Genomic DNA, 18,072 nt, shown 5'->3' with positions numbered 1-18,072 from the left:
CGGCGAAAGTGGAGAGGAGAGCCGGGTCGAGGCAATGGAAGGCGAGGCAGAGGCTGCGGTGCGGCTCAGAGCAGCTGGCGGCCGCCGCAATCGCGTCGCGTCGAGGTATCAAGAGAAGGGTAACCTGGGGGAAGCGAGCCTGGCGTCGGGCTCAGTCGGAAACGCGGCAAAGGGAAGGCTTGCTCGGGGAATGCATCGGGTCGCGGCTAGCTTGCCGCTTGCTGCAGCCGCGTATATTCGGGGCTGTGGTCGTCGTCGTCGTCCTTGTTGCTGCCGCTGATGCGGAGCTGTATGCGCCGGCAGCGGCGTCCTCACGAAAGGGCAAAGTCCTCTTCGTCCGTCTCGTCGCCATCAGCGGCGGCGGCGGTGCGGCCCGCTCCGCCCGCCGCACCTGCACCTGCCTCTTGCTTGGGCGGGCTGAGGCCAGTCGTGGCCGAGCCGTTCGACTTCTTGGGCTTCTTGCTGGAGCGCGGCTTCATGGTCGTCAGCAGCTCCTCGTGGCCCCGTCGGAAGCGCGGGTGGGCAAAGCTCGAGTGCGGGCCGTAGAGCTGGACGGCCGTGTTGAGCGTGCCTGCGGATGCAGCGCCGGCCCCGCCCGACTCGGCCGCGCGCCTGGCGGCGGCCACCTTGATCTCGGTGGGGTCGAGGAGGCGCGACGATGGGATCCGTTGGAAGCCGTAGAGGTTGAGCTGACGGACAAAGCTGGCATTGTTGCCGTGCTTGAAGAGCTTGGGCAGCACGTCCGAGGCGAACTCGTTGGCAATCTCGGGCTCGCTCGAAAGGATGATCGACGTGCCTGCCTCGTCCCAGCGAATGTACTTGCTGTAGAGGTCCGGGTTGATCATGAGCAGCCATAGCTTCGAGATAAAGGCCGAGCAGCTGGCGGCCCCACCGAGGCGGTCGCGGATCGCCGCCACCTGTGCCGTCTCATCCACATTGCCCGACGCTCCCGTGTTGCTATTGGAGCGAGCGGATGCGCTCGCCGTCGTCGTCGGCGGCACAGAAGGCCGCACTCCGCTGTCCGGGCCCTCGGTCGCCTCGCTCGCCATGCTGTCGGAACGCTCGTGGGCCCCGAAGCCGGCGTGGATCTGGCCCAGGCGGTCAGGCGGCAGGCGACCCGGCGGCGATTGAGCCAAGCCGCCGTTGCGCGACGCAAAGTGGGCCTGCGCATGCCCGTACGAGCTGCCCGGAGCGGGCGTGTAGTACTTGCCTGCGCTGTCCATGCGCTGTCCCGCGGCAAATGGCGATCCCGACGCAAACGAGGGCTGCCCGAGGTACGCTCCTCCCTCACCAAGTTGCTGCTCATCACGGTGTGGCACGCCATTGGCGTAGCGCGGCGAAGTCGAGAGCATCGTGCCGCCGTAGCCGGGCGCGGCCAGGCCGTTGCCGAGGCTGCTTCCGCGTCGATGGGCCGGGCGATTGAGCGGCGCATTCGATCCGGGGCTATACGACAGGCCCATCGATGCGCTCAGCGGGCCCGTCGTGGCGCCGTTCGGGCTGGTCGCATAGGGGTGGTGGCGGTGCGGCGCCAGAGAGGCCCCTGGCGGGTGGCGGTCCGAGCTGTATTGACGACTGAGGCTGACGCCAAACGAGGCCGAGCGGCTGCCCGAGTCGTACGGCAGCCCCTTGCCCAGGATCGAGTTGGAGCTCGGGCTCATCGAAAAGGTGAGGCCGAGGCTCGCATTCGACGGCGTGTTTGAGCGGCTGCGGTCGTTGACCGCTCGCGGGATCGAGCGGCCGTACGCGCTCCTGCCAGCCTGGTGCCGCGCGTATGCGTAGTCGGCCTCGTCTTCGGTGGCGTCATCGTCGTCCTCGTCGAGCTGCATTTCCTCGTCGGTCTCGTCGTCGTCCTCGAGCCTGCTGGACGCCCGAGCGTCTTCGGGACCGTGGCGCGTGCGCGAGCGGGAACGCGAGGCACGGTAGCTCGACGCTCCATAGCTGCCGGGCATCGAGCTGCGCGGGTATGGGTGGCGATTCAGCGCCGAGTCGCGCCCGAAACTGGTCGAGTAGGTGTAGCTGCTCGGACCCGAGGAGAGGGACGGTCTCGCGGCCTTGTTGTACGAGTACCGCCGCTGCTGCATGGCCGCGTGGACGGCGACGTCGGCCGAGGTCGACATGTTGCCACCGTGGTTGGTCTGGCCGTAGCTGTGGCTGTGCTGTGGGCGCGAGCCTCGACGCAGCTGCGACGAGATCGTCGTCCTAGCTTCAGGACTGCCGAGGCTGAGCTTGCCGAGGGAAGCCGTGGCCCAGCTGGGACTCAGCACGCCACTCGGCGCGGGACCGCTGCCGGACGCTGCGGGCAGCTGCTCGCTCGGATCCGGAGACGGGATTTGGTCGTTGTCGAGCTGCTTGGGTCCGAAGCACGGGCTAGAGAAGCTGAAGACGCCAGAGGCATCGCCGTCCTCGCCCGCCTCGGCCGTCGCCGCGCGTCCGGCCGCCTTGCCATCGGACACAAGGCCGAGGGCGCCCGACGAGCGCTTGCCGAACCTCTCGTCGTCGTCGTCGTCGTCATCATCGTCGTCGTCGAACGTGTTGCTGCTGCGACCGCGTTCGGCCGACATCTTGAAACTCGTGCTGAGCGAGGGCTTGAAGGTCGTGTAGCTGTACTTGCGGCCAGACGAGATGCTGTAGAGGTGCGGGTCCGAGCTGCGTCCGGGCGACCAATGGCTCGAGGTCGCCGAGGCCGGCCCGCTCGAAACGCTGGATCCGTGCATGGTGGAGAAGCGCGGGCTGATGAGGTTCGAGTTGAGCGGGGGCAGGCGGACGCCGCTGGTCGAGAGGCCAGGCGACTGCTTGTGGGATGTCAGCGCCATGGCGTCGGGTGGCGTGGCCAGATCGCTGGGCGACTGCGATGTCTTTGAGACGAGGGCAATGGCCGCCGTCTTGCCTGGGATCGGCAGCGGACGGTAGGACGACATCTGTGCGGGGTCGATGCGCAGAGACACAAGTCAGTCGGCAGTCGGCAGTCGATCAATCCGCGCGCACTCCGACAAGCGCCTCTGGTTGTAGGTCGACCACTCACCTCGCCGGCGTCGGTCATCTCTGCGTCTCCATCGTCGGTGGAGGTGCGGTGGCCTCCGGCTCTCCCCACGGTGCCGGAATGGGATCGGGCATGCAGGGCCGCATTGAGGCTGGAGCTCGAGAGCTTCCCTCTTGGCGCCTTGTGCGCGGTGTTGCCGGAGGCGGTGGCGTTGACATCCTGGGTCGACGATGTCGATGTCGGAGGCACCGAGAAGCCGGTCTGTCGGAAGGTGGGTGAAGACTGGGTCGGCGCCGGTGCGGGCCTGGCTTCGAGGTCGACCGACATATCGGCGTTGAGGTGCCGGCTGGGGACTTTGAGAAACGGTGGGGGCAGGTGCCGAAGGGTTGCCAGCGCTCAAGGGATGCGCTGCGGATGGAACGTGTGGCGGCCTGCTCGAAGCGAAAGGCCCTGCTTCGGGTCTATGCGGTAGGCCTAGGCCAAGTGGGAGTGCGAGAGGGCGTTCTTGGCAGACGAGAGTCGAGTACAGGAAGGAGCGCTGCGCTGCGCTGATGCCCAGGTGGATGCTGGCAGCCTGCTCGTCAGTCGAGAGGACTGGGGTGCCTCTGAGCTATGTCGAGAAGCGAGCGGACTCGTGTCCAACCACAGCGCACGAACTGGCTGGTGGACGCTGGTGCTATCGGTGATAGGCCTGCTTCGGAAGCTTGGTCCGATCTTATCGGGAAGGAAAGAGTGGCGGCGAATGCGTCGAGGCGCGGAGACAGGAGCCGTCGGGAGTGTTGGCGGGAGCGGAGCGCAGATGGATGGACCTGTTGGCGCACAGGCGGCTGTGGTCTGGGTGGCGAGGCAGCTCGACGGCGGGAACGAGGATCGAGGCGGCGTCGGCTGTTGTGCGAGCGCAAGATGGAAGCCGGCGGGCGGGCGACAGATGAAAGTGGTCGCGAGGGCGGGCGGCGGCCGGATGAATGGATGGTTGGTGGATGGCGGGGGCGGTGGCGATGTTGGTGTTGGCAGAGGTGGTGGTGGAGATCAGGAGGAACGACGCTGGGGGTGGCGGTGGCGGGCAGGGAGGTGGCACGCAGGCAGTCAGCGGGGGGAAAGGGGGGTCAGCTGGTGGAAGAAGGGGGTGGAGGCGCGCGCGCGGCGGAAGGAAGGGGGGCCCTCTCTATCTGTCCTTGAGAAGAAGCGCACAGCAGGGTGCGTGCGGATCTACGGCAGCTTCGGCGGCGGTGGGCAAGGCGCGGCGGGGCCAGCAGGCCGGCCGGTTGGCGAGGGAGAGCGAGACGGCGAGGCGAGGCGAGGCGAGGCAGGGCAGGGCAGGGCAGGGCGGGGCGGGGCGAGGCGGCGGATGGCCAGAGGGTCGGGTCGGTCGGTGGCAGAGCCTCAGCCAGAGCAAGCGCGAGCAGCAAGCCAGCCAGCCAGCCAGCCAGGGAGTCGGCGGGCGGCGGGCGGCGGGCGGGGCAGGGCAGCAGCACCGTCGGTCGGGTTGGTCGGGGTGGGAAGCGGCGAGACGAGCCGGCCAAAAGTCAGGTCCCCACGCCGCCAGAGAAGCAAGCCAGCCAAGCCAGCCCAGCCAGCCAGCCGGCTCGAGAGGGGCCTGCAGCGTCGCCTGGCCGCGCGTCCGTGTCTCAGGGCGCACTGGCCAAGCCCCTTCCATCGCATCCGGGGTTGGTGGTTGCGGATCGTATGGTCCCGCCTCGAGGGCGAGGGCAGCGCAGGGCAAGGCACTCTGACTGGGCGAGCTAGGTAGGTTGCCGGGAAGCTTGCTTGCGCTCGCAACGCCGCAGCCTCGACCAGGTCAGGCAGGCCAAGCCCCGGCCAACTCGTCAGCATCAAGCTATCGCTGCCAACCATCACCGTACCGTCCGCCGCCGGGCGGAGGCCGTGTCCGGGCGGCTAGGCAGGCCCTCCTGGCAAGTCAAGGCCAGCGGCGGGCGGAAGCGCGAGTCCGGCTTCGGTCCGACCCACCAAGCGCCGGCGCCATCACGCGCCAACGCGCACTCGATCTCTGCCTGGGGGGCCTGCTGCGCCGTTGGCTCCTGCACAGCCCCACGCTGCCGCCTTTGGCGCTGCTGCGATACCTCTAACTACCTCGATTTTTGAAAGCCCCCTCTGGCCTCGCCAACGCCACCGCGCCGTCAGCCTGCCGCTCCGTGGGCCTGCAAATCCACGCCCATCCGATCCATCGAGCTTCCCGAACTTGCGGCGGTGGGGCAGCAGCCTGGTCGATTGTCCGGCGCAGCACGTCTCGCCGCCCCGCCTGCGTTGCCATCCCGATATGATGGTTGCCTGACACGCAGGCGTGACTCGCACGGCAGGTCCAAGCCGATGCCAAGGGCGGGGCGAAGGCCGGGTGGGTGGGTCGGGAACGGGGCGCCGCGCGAGAGTACGTAGCGGATGTCTACGTTGGCCGGGAACCCGTTCCCCGCTCGCCTTGCTTCCGCCCGACGCCGGACCATGACGCCGGAGCTCGGAGGGAGGAGAGGAGGACAGGCTAGGCCTAGGCTGGAACGGGGGTCATGCTCTTGTCGCACGCATGCTTTGGAGCCAGCTGGCCTCAAAGAAGGGGGGCCCGCTCACGATCGCGACGTGCGTGGATGCGCGGGTGTGTGATGCTTGAGCCTAGCCTGCCTGGGGCCTCTGATCTGCCCTGTTTGTGCCGGTCTGATTGCCCGGCAAGCCGGCTCAGCCAGCCCCACGCACTCTCGGGCAGCCGGCGCCAAAGGGGGACAAAGAGAGAGAGAGAGAGAAGCAAGAGACGGGGGGCGCGCGCGCCAACGGCCCCTATCCGCGGCCCCGAGCCAGCCAGCCAGGCTCAGGCAGGCCAGGCCACGGCAGGCCGCGGTGTCGGCAGAAGAAGCGGTGTCTTTTTGTTGGCCTTCGCCCGTCAGTCCCCACCAGCGAGCAAGCAGAAGTAAGCTTGCAAGCATGCATGGCCTCTAGGAAGGCTAGGCTTGGCTTGGCTGGGCTGCGCAAGCGTACGGTGGAGCTGGCGGCGCCCCAACTGTAACGCTGCTGTCTGCGCTTGCCTGCTGGGTGCTGGGTCTCAGGTCCGGTCGAGTCAGAAGCGGCAGGCGGTGGGCATCCCCCACGACCCCCTGGCCTATCCCCTTCAAGCCATGGCCCGACCAGCGCGCAACCAAGCAAGCAAGCAGGTAAGCTCAGACTGCGATGGCCAGCGACGTGGTGGCAGCGACGAGGGGTGGATGACTCCGATGCATCGTACGCTGGTGCGTGGCTGCTGTTGCTGGGGAGGGCATGACTCGAGTATGGCCTGACCGCGCCTGGAGGTCTGTTGGCAGGCGGTGGTGTGAGCCAGAGAGGCAGGCAGGGTCTCGCGCGAGCTGGGGCTCAGGCAGGCGGGCTGGCGTCATTTGCCTGCACGTCAGATCGGCAGCCCAGCAGGCGAGCGATAGAAGAAAGAAAAATGCGGGGAAACCGCCCAGCCAAGGCCAAATTATCGCGCCAATCACCTCGCGCCGCCTCGACTGTCGACGCATCTTGGCCCTCGCTGCCACTTGTCCGCGCTCGCGACGCACTGACATCGCATCGGCCTGGAAGCGGATCGAGAGGTTTGGATTCGTGGTTAACATACATTCCTCGCGTTTCGCAGAGGAGGGTCAGGGCCCGGTCGACATGGCTTGGGGGGGGAGGGGGGTCGAGGTGGTGGCGGTGGGGTGAGCCGCTATTCGGGGGGCGACACAAGGACGAGGGCAGACACGAGCGCAGCGGACTAGCTAGGCGGACTGGGAATGGAAGCGGACACGATACACGAGGCTCGAGGCCTAGCTCGAGTGGGCCCGCCGACCCATACCACTGCGGGCGGTCGGGCTGGAGAGAAGAGAGGACGCGGAAAAGCCATCGGTGCTGGACGAGTCGAGGGAGGGATACATATCAGAGTAAGATGGGAATGGCCGGCTCGCGATCGACACGGACGCCGCCCGAGATTGCAGATGGTGCCGGCTGGCGCTCTCGATGGACGGGATCGGGAAAGGGAGAGGGTGCCGGCCGGCCCAGGGTCGTCGAGAAGGGCTGGCGGCGAGCCAGCAAGTGCCGTCCGGTGGGGCCGCTGCCGACTTGCTCGCCGAGGGGGTGACTGAAGAGGAGTCGCGGCGACCGCACATTCAGTCGTCGTCGGCAAAGAACCAGTACTCGAGCTGCTCATCGCCGCGCCTCAGCGCCGACCCGAGGAGCTGGTCGCTGTAGCGGCGCGCCTCGGACGCGCGCTGCCGCAACCTCTCGTCCAGGCGCTTGGACTTGAGGTGCTGCGCGAGGTTTTCGCCCTTCGTCTTGAGCTCCTCGGCCGCAGAAGCCAGGCTGCTCGATGCAGCGTCCGAGACTATGACGGCTCCCTTGGTCATGTCGCGAAAGATGCTGCGCGCCCACTGGCGCGTCTCGAGCGCACGGGCGCGAACCATATCGTCGACGACGACGGCGCCCCGGACCGCGTCCGACAGCAGGTGGCGGGCGTCGTGTCTGTGCTTGTCGGCAAACACCTTCGAGGCGGTGCGAGCACTGTGCAGCATCCGCGAGGCATGCAGCGACGCGTCGGCATAGTACTGCTGGGCTGGAAGGACAATGTCGTGGTAGACGCGCCACAGCTCCGACAGCCAGTACTGCCACGATAGCCGGGCGCCGGCGATGAGCGCCGTCTTGGCCTGATGCGCGCCGCGCAGCAGGCGATCAAGGACCCGACCCTGCGCCGGCGCCGAGGCTGCGGACTCCGTCGCCGAACCGCCGGCCGAGCGTTGGACGCGGCCGACACCTTTGGACTTGCCCTTGGTCTTGGCTCTGCCCTTGGCCTTGGCCTTGCCCTTCGTTCTGCTGCTGCCACTATCGTTCGTGACGGCCATTGGGGGATCGCCAAACACGGTCTGCTGGTAGACGGAGAGGCCGGTGGTCTGGTTAGCGGCGCTGCGAACGGCCACGGCCGTGCTCGCCATGGCATTCGGTCGCAGCTCGGATGGCTTGCTCGGCGTAGACTTGGTGCGGCGACTGGCGGTCGGACTCGTCCCGCTCGTCCCGCTCGATCCGGCAGCGGGTACGTTGACGAGGCTCGAAGAGGCGGAGTGACGGCTTGCGATGCTCTGGGAGAGGTTGCGAGTGCAGTCGAGGAAAGCGCCGCCGCCGCCGGGGGTGAGCGAGTTCACGATCGACATCGCTGTCGGCTTGGACAGCGAGGCGCGCGAAAGCCGGGTTCCCTGATCGAAAAGCTTGTTCGCCAGCGGCACGGTGCCGTTGCCGAGCAGCGCGGCGCACGACAGCAGCGACATGGCGAGGACGAGGAGCTTGAGCATGCGGTGGCGTGAGAGCAGCTTGCGAGTCGAGAGACGCTCGAGGTCGTCGCGGTCCTCGAGCGGGCCGAGGACCTCGTCGTCCTCGAGCTTCTCCTTGCCCGATTCGAGCGATTCCTGATAGAAGGGGGCATTCTGAGCACCGCGGGATAGCCACTTGCGCGTCTTTGTCAGCCAGGCCGGCGGCGCTTGCATGCCTCGAGGCTCCGACTCGGCGCCCTGGAGGAGGACCAACGGCGAGTTGGACGGCGTCGTCAGGGTCATCGCCGCGCGGCATGCCCAGGTGGCATCGCCGCGGAACCAGCTTGCCGAGTTTGAGACGAGGGCCTCGAAGCCAATGACGCGCACAAAGGCGGTGCCGGGGGCAAACTGCACGTGCAGGTGGGGAGCCGAGCAGATGGCCTTGAGCAGTCGCAGGGTCTCGGCCAGGGTTGAGCTCCACTCTCGATCGATGGCCTGGACATCCATGCGGCTTGAGAGCTGGCGCACGAGCTCGCGCTGGCCGGACGAAGCGATGGAGATGGCGTCGTCGGCATCCGCGCTCGATCTCGGGCACGAGACTGGCAGGACCAGCGGCTTGGGGACCTGTGCTGCCTGACTGCCCAGCTGGGTGGGCGAGGGGAGGCGGGCATGGATCAATTCGAGCAGGCTGGCGAGGTGGCTGGGCAGGCTGGTCGAGGTGCTGGCCTCGCCGCCCTCGAGGCAGCAGATGATGAGCGCGTTGCCCTTGGCGACGTCATGCGCGGCAGTGCCCTTGAGGTAGCCCTCGACCATTGCGGTCCGCTCCGCGCTGTCGTCGCGTGCCTCGGTGCAGTCGACCTCCTTGAGATGGAGGACGCGCTTGCCAAAGGCGTTGCCGGCGGCCGACCTGGTGACGACGATACCGCCTTGGTGGACGTCGCGCGCGTGAGGCTGCAGAGGAACGCCCGCCGCCTCGACAAGCGAGGACTTGACCGCCTGCGAGATGCGCCACAGCACGGCCGCGCTCGGACGACGGCCAAGGTAGTAGACATTGATGGCGGCGGGAAGGTCGATGTGGGTCCTGCGCACCGGACGGCCGGCCAGCGCTGAGCGCAGGTCGCCCGACTTGGCTGCCACCTCGGTGGACCCGAGCGACGCCGGATCGAAGGTGTTGAAGCCGAAGCTCGACGCGGTGGCGGTCGGTGCCCCCGCCTTTGCCGCCGCCGCTCTCGCACGGTTCCACCCGCGCTCGCTCGGACGGCTGACCATCGACGGGTCGGTGGTCTTTGCCTCGCTCGGGACCGGGGTCCATCGCCGGTTGCGGAGCGCTTGCGAATGGTCAGAGGGAGCCGAGACTACCGGGCAACCGCCGGCGGCATCGGCGCCGCCTTCGTCCTCGTGTCCAACCGGCCCAGCCATCGACACGCTGAGCGGGTCGGGGAACGTGAACTGCGAGGCTGCGAGCACCGAGGGCGTCGCATCGGAGCTGGCGATGGCGTTTTCGCCGTCGCTCTCTCGCTCCGGAAAGCTCGAGAGCCGGTGGCTTGTGGCATTGGCCAGGATCGAAGCGAGCGGAGTGACGATGCAGGTCGAGTTGGTGCTGGACGAGGGACCGCTGTCCTGCTGCTCGTGGCGAGACAGGGCAAAAGTTGAAGTCAAGCTACGGTTGAGCAGGTCGGCCTCGGCGGCATCTTGCTCATTGAGGACGGCAGACAGGTCTCCACGCTCGTCGCCGTCGATGTTGTCGCCACCGACGACGCGCTGCGTGCGCGAATTCTGGTTCGGAGCGAGGCGATGCACGTCGACGGCGTGGCTGCCATCGGCCAGGGTCGTGTGGCGGGGGACCGTGGCCCACTGGTCGGCGTGATCACCGAGCAGGCTGCCATCGTAAGGTGCATCGTGGCTGCCCTCGGCGCCCGCATGTTCGCGGGACCTTGCAGAGAGCGATGAGGCGGGTCGTCGCACGACGTCGATGATTTCGAATTCGGACCCGTCGAGCGACGAGACGTCCGACAGGTCGTGCGGGCCGACGTCGTCCAGGTTGCACGATGAGGGTGTGTGCGACGATGACGAGAGGCTCGGTGAGCTGAAGCTGCGGATGTGGCCCGCCATCGCAGGCTCGTCGATGGGCGAGGACATATTGCGGAGGGGGAGAGGCTGGCCCGGCTGGCAGCGGGTCTGCCTAGGGGTACAGCCTGGCTGCCGTGTTGTGCAGGCAAGGGCCTAGACGTGGTTCGAGGATGGCGGGGTGCATGCCGCTCGGAGTGTGATCAGCGGGCGTTGGGCAATGCGGGGCAGGTACGGACTAGATGGCGCTCTTCGAGCCACGTCGGACGGCTGTCCTCACCTGTATCCAGCTTCAGCTCCAGGTTGCGGACGAAATGCTGGGCGAGGCCTCGGCGCCCTGAAGATTCTCGCTGATGGGGTGTGCGAGAGATGAGGGAAAGAGATACGAGGTAGAACCTCCGAGCTTGCAGTCGGTCAGAGAATGTCGAGGGGCGTGAGGGGGGCCGAGTGGCCGAGGAAAGTGGGTGGCGTGGTCGAAGTACGGTCGAGGGGGAAGAGTCAAGAGGGGTTGTAGGCAGCGCCGGGCGGATAGCGTGTAGCGTACGGTGCGCCGAGCGATGGTCGTAGGTGGCGCTGCAGGTAGGGGCGAGGCGGCGAGGTAGTAGGCGGTGGCTATGCCGTCGGGTTTGCTCTTGCAAGCTGCTATAGTTGTTGTTGCTGCTGCTGCTGCTGCTGCTGCTGCTGCTGCTGTTGTTGTCTGTGCTTGTGCTGACGTGGAAGACCAAGGAGGTGGTGGTGCGGTGGAAAGGCAGGAGCCAGAGGTGAGCAAAGGAGCCAGGCAGGTGAGTCTGGCGGCCTCTGCACTGCACCCAGGCGGAAGGGGCTGGGGCCACAGCCAACCTACAGCGCCAGCCGCTTGCAGCGAGCGAACGTGCGGAAGAGGGCGGGCAGCAGACAGGCTTGGCCAGGCTGGGCCAGGCTAAGCTAGACAGGGAGCTGCGCGTGTGTTTGTGACGGCAGAAGCGGGGGAGCTGGGCCAGTCGGGTGGGGTGTGATGTGACGAGGGCACGGTGTGATGGTAGGGCAGAGCAGGGAAGGGGGATCAGACAAGAGGCAGGGACGCTCCTGCAGTCGATGCTGCGTAGCATAGCGTGCGTTCGGCGCAAGGACCCCCTACCTGGCGCAGGCAGCAGGCAGGCTGAGGCTAGCCGGCGACGCCGCCACGCTCGATTGATGAGGCCTAGGCCGGGGCTGGCCCGAGTTGGTCGGGTGAGCTCGACAGGCTAGGCTACAGCCAGAGCTCAGCGACACAGATACCGCTCCCATTCTCTTTGGGCCCCGAGGCAGGCAGATGCTACGTGATGGCGGCAGAGGTCCGACACAATGAGCAGCTTCAAGATAGGAGATGACCCCCAGCGAGGCAGCAAGCAAGCGTCGGCCAGGCCGGTGCGAGGCCGATAGGGGAGCAGGGAGGAGGGGGACGAAGCAGGCGGAGCGGGACAGGCAACCTAAAACGCTACGCTAGCTGCGCTGCTGCTGCTGCTGCTGCTGCTGCTCATCCCGGACCCTGAGCGAGGCAGCCAGGGGTGCGGGGGGCGGGCCAGCGGCAAGCAGCAAGCAGGCAGGCGGCCACAGGCAATCGAGCAGCAACCAGCAGCGGCGGGCCAGCCGAGCCAGGCCCACAAAAAGTGGAGCAAGCAAGAAAGGCGGGCAACCAACAGGCAGGCCGGGCCACGCCTGCTTGCGCGCGAAAAAGAAAGAAAAAAAGTTGGCTGCAGCCAGGCCCAGGCCTGGCGAGGCCGGCCTGCCCTACCTAGCCTGCTTTCATGCTGCAGCTTCCAGGGGGGCGGCCAGGCTAGGGTCCGCTGGTTGAAAGGGGTCGGCCAGGCCAGGCCAGGCCAAAGTGGAGCGGCGCGGATCCGAGACGCTGGTGATCTGATGGTACGGTGTTGGGTTTTGGATTTTTCCTTCTCTCGCTCGCTCGCGAGGGGCGAGCCCGGAAGGAAGAAGCGCAGAGAGACACACGCAACGCAACAGACAACGGCCAGCCACGCACGCTCAGAGACTTAGAGGCAGCGGTGGGCAGAGAGGCAGGCAGGCGAGGGCCACCTCAGACGACCGGCCAACAAACAAGCAAGCAGGCAGGCAGGCAGGCAGGGCAGGCCAGGCCAGGCCAGAGTTGGGCAGGCGAGCAAGCGGACAGCCCGACGTCGAGAGCTCGACGTGGCCTCGTCAAGGCCCCGTAGTCATCCTTCCGAGAAGCCATCACACCCCCCCTCCTTCCTAGCACCCCGCTTCTGGTCGATCGAAAGCTCGCCTTGCCGACAGCCCGCAGCGACGGACGCTCTAACTGCTGCAGCCACACGCCCCATTTGCATCGCCTTTGTCCTCGAGATCCATCGCCGACACACCAGCAGCATCGCCTAGCGTACGAGCGAGATCCGGCCACGGCGTTCCATCTGACAGCAGGTATCGCCTTCGACATCGCAGAGCTGGCCGCATCGCCTCTCCTTGCCTGGAAACGCAGCCACGCCAGCATCGCCTCCGATTGCCGCTGTTCCGACCTCTGCGAGACTTCCCACCTCGCCAGGCCCTTCGTTTGATCCGCCTCTCGCCTCCTCTCATGCTGCCATAGCGACAGAGGACCCAGCCTCCGATCTCGTCGTCGCAGAGCGCCACTGCCGTCACACGCAGCCAAACGCAGCGCTCTTTGAGCCAGCCAGCCGGCCGGCGTTCCCAAAGGCAGAGCCGCAGCCAACGCACCCTTTTGCGCTGATCGCCCCTAGCCCTTCTCGGCTCTGCCAATCCGGCGCTTCCGACCTCGACCTCTGACTCGACCCCGACCACGACGCTGACGCCGCCGCCGCCATGGAGGCACAGCTGATCCAGGCGGTCGAAATCGCCTCGAACCCGCTCGCCAATGCTGGGCCAGAACTCACCTCCCAGGCGCTCCAGTTCCTCGAACACCTCAAGAGCATCACCGAGGAGAGCTGGAGCGTCGGCTGGGCCGTATGGTCAGCCAGAAACGATGGCGGCGACGGGCCAAAGTACAGCCACAATGCCAGAATGTTCGGACTGATGCTGGTCGACGACTTCCTAGAGAACAAGTGAGTCGACCCTGGCCGTGCTCGGGCGACGCCGCTCGTCCCGGTCACGGTACATACGCTGACCACCTCCGGTCCTGGCGTCACCCTTCTGGGTCTTCTGCGGCTTTCCTGCTCAGGATCGGCATGTCGAGCGATCCGGCCGCTGCCGTGGCCACGTTGCAGGAGGCCGCCGTCAGCTACATTCAGCAAGAGTACGTGGCAGGCTCCGGCGATCAGGCTGTGCCTTGTGAGTCTTTCCTGGGGCAGCTCCATCCCTGCGCAACGCTGGCTCGACATGTGGCCAAGGCACGCTGAACGCCCCTCGCTGCCCGTACCGCCTGTCGCTCTGCAGACCTCAAGAACAAGTTCGCTCAGGTGCTCGCAGTGTTGCTGCTCCAGACCTACAGCCTGCCACCTCCGTTTACGCTGCTTCCGACGCTGCTTTCGCTCTACCGCGCCCACCCTTCGAACTCACCTTCGCTCGGCGCCGGCTCGTCTTCGCAGCTGCCGCTCAACCCATACACCTCGGACCTGGTGCTGCGGGTCCTGCACGACCTCTCGGTCACGCTGGGCTCTGACGCCACGTTGCGGGCCGTCCGCTCGAGGGAGAGGCTGCAGCGCGATGCCGCCATCCGCGATGAGATCCGCGCCAACCACGCCGCCAGCATCGCAGAGACGGTGTGGAGCATCGTCGAGCAGGGCCACGCCAGGGTCAACCAGGGCGCCGCGGCCGACGCTGCAGCGGCCGGCGGCGGCTCGGGCCTCCGGACGATGACGTACGCCAACGCCGTCGAGCTGACTGCGGCGGCGACCAAGGTCGTCGAGGACTACGTCTCTTGGATCGACATATCCCTCTTTGTGACGGGCCAGACGGTGCCGCTGCTGTTCCAGCTGCTCCACCACACGCTCCCCTCGCTGCGCGCCGCCGCCGCCGACGCGCTGCACGGCGTCGTCAGCAAGGGCATGAAGCCCGCCGACAAGCTGTCGCTCGCACAGGCGCTCAACCTGACCGACGTGCTCCCCCCCCTCGAAGCGCGGACGCGGACGAGCGCGCCGCAGGACGACAAGGGCAAGGTCGTCTCTGGCGCCGGCGACGACAGCGATGCCAACGTCGAGTTCCGCGAGCACCTCGCCAAGCTGACCAACGTGCTGGTGCTCGAGATGTGCAAGATTGTCGAGGACGAGGCGGCCGACGAGGCGACCCGCACCGCAGCCGACGCCCTGCTCAACGGGGCGCTGCCCGTGGTGCTCTGCTTCCTCTCTGACGAGTTCGACGACCCGTCGGAGCAGGTCTTGTCCGGCATCAACGCCGTCCTCAACAACTACAAGAAGGCCAAGCGGCGGGGTGCCGCGCTGGCGCCGGTGCGCGGCGAATTCCTCTCGAACCTGATCCGGGTCGTGCTCCAGAAGATGCAGTTTGACGAGGAGGCCGAGTGGAACGGCGCCAGCTTCGGCGCCGCCGACGACGACGACGAGGAAGAGGACGAGGTGGACATCAAGTTCATCGAGCTGCGCAAGAACCTGCAGACCATCATCGGCGCCATCGCCGCCATCGACGAGGGCCTCTTCTCCAACACGCTGCTGCAGCTGGTGCTGTCGACGTTTGCCTCGTTCGAGGCGAGCGCCGCCGGCACCGCGACGCAGCGGCTGCGCTGGCAGCAGGTCGAGCTGGCCCTGTTTGTCATCCACTTTTACGGCGACCTCCTCACCACGGCCACGGCGGCGCCCAAGGTCGGCCTGTCGCCGGCGACGTTTGTCCAGCTGCCCGAGGGCGAGACGGCCAAGGGGCGCAACCTCAAGATCTCCAACGATGTTCTCGCCACGCTGCCGCTGAGCACGCTGGGAGAGATGGTGCAGAAGCTGGTGCAGTCCAACGTATCGGCCTACCCGCACCCAGCGGTCCAGCTGCAGTTCTTCGAGTGCCTCATCCGCTACTCGAACTTTTTCGCCGCTCGCAGCGCCTCGGTCTCGGAGGCGCTGCCCGCCTTCCTCGACTGGCGCGGCATCCACCACGAGCGGCAGGGCGTGCGCAAGCGCGCCAACTACCTCTTCTACCGCTTCATCCGTGACCTGCGGACCGTCGGCGCCTTGCCGCTCGACATCGTGCCGCGCCTGCTCGAGGGGATGCAGGACGTGCTGGCGGTGCGCGCCGAGCTGCCAGACGTGGGACCGGACGAGGACCCGCTGCAGAAGGCGACGGCGCCCGCTGGCTTCTTTGACAGCCAGCTCTACCTGTTTGAGACGAGCGGCGTGCTGGTGTCGCTGCTGCATGCGTCGCCCGACGACCAGGTCATGCTGTCGCGGGCGATTGCGCAGCCGCTCATCGAGCAGCTGCAGCAGGCGGTGCAGGGCTTCCAGCGCGACGGCAGCGACCTGCGGCTGGTGCTGCAGGTCCACCACCTGATGCTGGCGCTCAGCAGCCTGGCCAAGGGCTTCCCGGACGTCCACCCGCAGAGCACGCAGCCCGAGCCGCGGTGGGTCGAGGTGTTCAAGGCGGTCACGGAGCAGATCCTCGTCAGCCTGACGGCGCTCAACCAGTTTGCCGTGATCCGCGAGGCGGCGCGCGGCGCCTTCGCGCGCATCGTCTCGACGTGCGGCAAGGCGGTGCTGCCCTACATCCCCGGGCTGATTGACGCGCTGCTGGGACAGGTCAGCGCCGAGGAGCTGATCGACTTTATCAACTTCCTCGGGCTGGTGGTCAACAAGTACAAGGAGAGCGTACGGCCGATCATCGACCAGCTCTTTCTCATGCTCGTCGAGCGCATCTTCTACTTCCTCAACCAGGACATTGCCGGCACCGACGACGCCGTGCGCAAGGCCGAGCTGCAGCGCGCCTACATCAACTTCCTCTCGGCGATGGTCGGCTCGGGCATGGACGGCGTCTTTGTCTCGGAGAAGAACCGCGGCCAGCTCGAGACGCTGCTGCAGAGCATCGTATACTACTCGACGGCGTCGGACCCGTCGTGCCAGCGCACCGCCTTTTCCATCCTGCACCGGCTCGTCGCCACCTGGGGCGGCAAGGAGGGCGAGGACGCCACTGCCGCCGGCACCGCCGCCGCCGCCGCCAACGGCACCAATTCGGCGGGCTCGGCCAAGTCGTCGTCGTCGTCATCGGGCGCCACGGCGGCCGGCGCATCGGCGACGCCGAGCAAGCCGCTGCCAGGCTTTGAGCGCTTCATTTACGAGACGCTCGTCGGCCTCGTCTTTGAGGCGCCGGCCAAGGACACGTTCGACCTGCGCGACGCCCAGTCGCAGATTGTGCTGGGCGAGATTGCGCTGCTGATGAAGACCATCTACCTGAAGCGCGGCGAGGAGCTGGTCACCTACCTCGTCACCGTCTACTTCCCCGGCATCAACTGCCCCGCTGAGCTGGCACAGGACTTTGTGGCCAAGCTCAAGACGCTCGAGGCCAAGCAGTTCAAGGCGTACCTGCAGCAGTTTATCCTCCAGTCCCGGGGCGGCGCATAGGGGCCGGCCGCCGCAGGATGGGCCGCGGGCACGACCGGTTGCGCGAGATGAGGTGGGGAGAGCTGTCCGGGCCGTTCAGACGACGTCGAGTTCCTTGCCATCTCGTCGCGATCGTGCTCGCCACCACGGCAGTCCATCGCACATGTCCGTCTCTACACTACTACACGTTGCGACCACCGTCACTGCGGCAATCAACAAAAGGAGCGAGGCTCCGTAAAGACCCCATGTTTCTCTGCGAGGCCTCGATCGAGATCGGGTGTGCCTTTGTGGAGCACGAGGAAGGTGGACGAGCGCATCACGGTCGATGCGAAATCGAGGTAAGGCGAGGCGAGATACGGACCGGGTTCACTGCGGCAGGCGAGGGATGCCGGGCGCCGAATTCCCCGAGCGTGCCGTTAATGCCACACGCTGACGGTCGGTCATCGAGGCGGGATCGAAGCTGAGAGAGCCGCAGTCTGGAGGATCTATGGAGACCGCGCGCCGTCCAGCACACATGCAACCAAGGCATCCCATTCGGTGATCTCTCCCTCTCTTTCCCTCGAAGCCAGGCGAAAGGCTTAAGCGACGGAGCTACCGGTATGGCGCACAGCAAGCGAGCAAGCTTGCGCCCCGGTCATCCCACGACTGATTCCCTTGACCACGACCTGCTTGGGCAGACATCTGACTACCTGTAGGAGGCGTCGCGCCCTCCGCTCTAGTCGAGTCGTCTCCTGGTGGGCGAGACGTGCTGTCTTTTGTACAGTACCTGTTTGGCGACGGCATCGGGCCCCAGGAAGAAGCAAGCAAGGACGCCCGAGAACAACAACAGGCTAGGTTCCTGCATCCTCGAATCTTAATCTATGCCTACGTGTCTCGCTCCTCGTCGGTCGGCGCTACCTTTTTCTTGGCCGCGGATGTACCATTGTGCTCTGGAAGCGAGCAAAGCAGCTGGGCCGGTACGGTGGACGGAGTACCTTCTTCCGCATGGCGGGCACGCTCGTCCTCGCCCTTATCTTGCTGGCTAGGTCGACGGCCGTATGAAGCGGTTAAGCTCGAGGAAGAGGGTGTAGGGCATGCCCGTGTGAACCGGGGCCGATCGAGGGAGGTCAAGGAGGGAACCGCGACGCACGGACACGACGTTCCGCACCCTCGGATCCTGCAGGCCGATCGACCGTGGGCGTGAGAAGTGAGAAGTCATTCGTCGAAGTCGACAACGAAGCTCGACAACCGTCCCGGCGTAGCTTCATGCTCGCTTTCTGCGTTGCACTTCCTGCGAAGTAGTTAGCAGGCGGATCGG

At 66.7% G+C, this 18,072-nt stretch overlaps 3 protein-coding genes across 3 annotated transcripts; 1 reads left to right on the top strand and 2 right to left on the bottom strand.

The window, feature by feature from the left end:
- Nucleotides 1-311: 311 nt before the first annotated feature.
- Nucleotides 312-3,307, bottom strand: PFL1_06342 (uncharacterized protein; the record flags this gene model as incomplete). Its single annotated transcript, XM_007883883.1, has 2 exons — nucleotides 312-2,918; nucleotides 3,023-3,307. The coding sequence occupies 2 exons, from the start codon at nucleotides 3,305-3,307 to the stop codon at nucleotides 312-314; spliced, it is 2,892 nt and encodes a 963-aa protein (XP_007882074.1).
- Nucleotides 3,308-7,104: 3,797 nt separating this feature from the next.
- On the bottom strand, nucleotides 7,105-10,374 carry PFL1_06341 (uncharacterized protein; the record flags this gene model as incomplete). The annotated part of the gene is made up of 1 exon (XM_007883882.1): nucleotides 7,105-10,374. One exon carries the CDS (start codon nucleotides 10,372-10,374, stop codon nucleotides 7,105-7,107), a length of 3,270 nt encoding a protein of 1,089 aa, XP_007882073.1.
- A 2,736-nt stretch (nucleotides 10,375-13,110) lies between these two features.
- On the top strand, nucleotides 13,111-16,796 carry PFL1_06340 (uncharacterized protein; the record flags this gene model as incomplete). The annotated part of the gene is made up of 3 exons (XM_007883881.1): nucleotides 13,111-13,349; nucleotides 13,466-13,575; nucleotides 13,681-16,796. The coding sequence occupies 3 exons, from the start codon at nucleotides 13,111-13,113 to the stop codon at nucleotides 16,794-16,796; spliced, it is 3,465 nt and encodes a 1,154-aa protein (XP_007882072.1).
- Nucleotides 16,797-18,072: the final 1,276 nt, after the last annotated feature.

Source organism: Pseudozyma flocculosa, assembly GCF_000417875.1.
Source record: "Pseudozyma flocculosa PF-1 unplaced genomic scaffold scaffold00025, whole genome shotgun sequence".
Classification (NCBI taxonomy): domain Eukaryota; kingdom Fungi; phylum Basidiomycota; class Ustilaginomycetes; order Ustilaginales; family Ustilaginaceae; genus Pseudozyma; species Pseudozyma flocculosa.
This window is presented reverse-complemented; position numbering and strand designations above follow the sequence as displayed.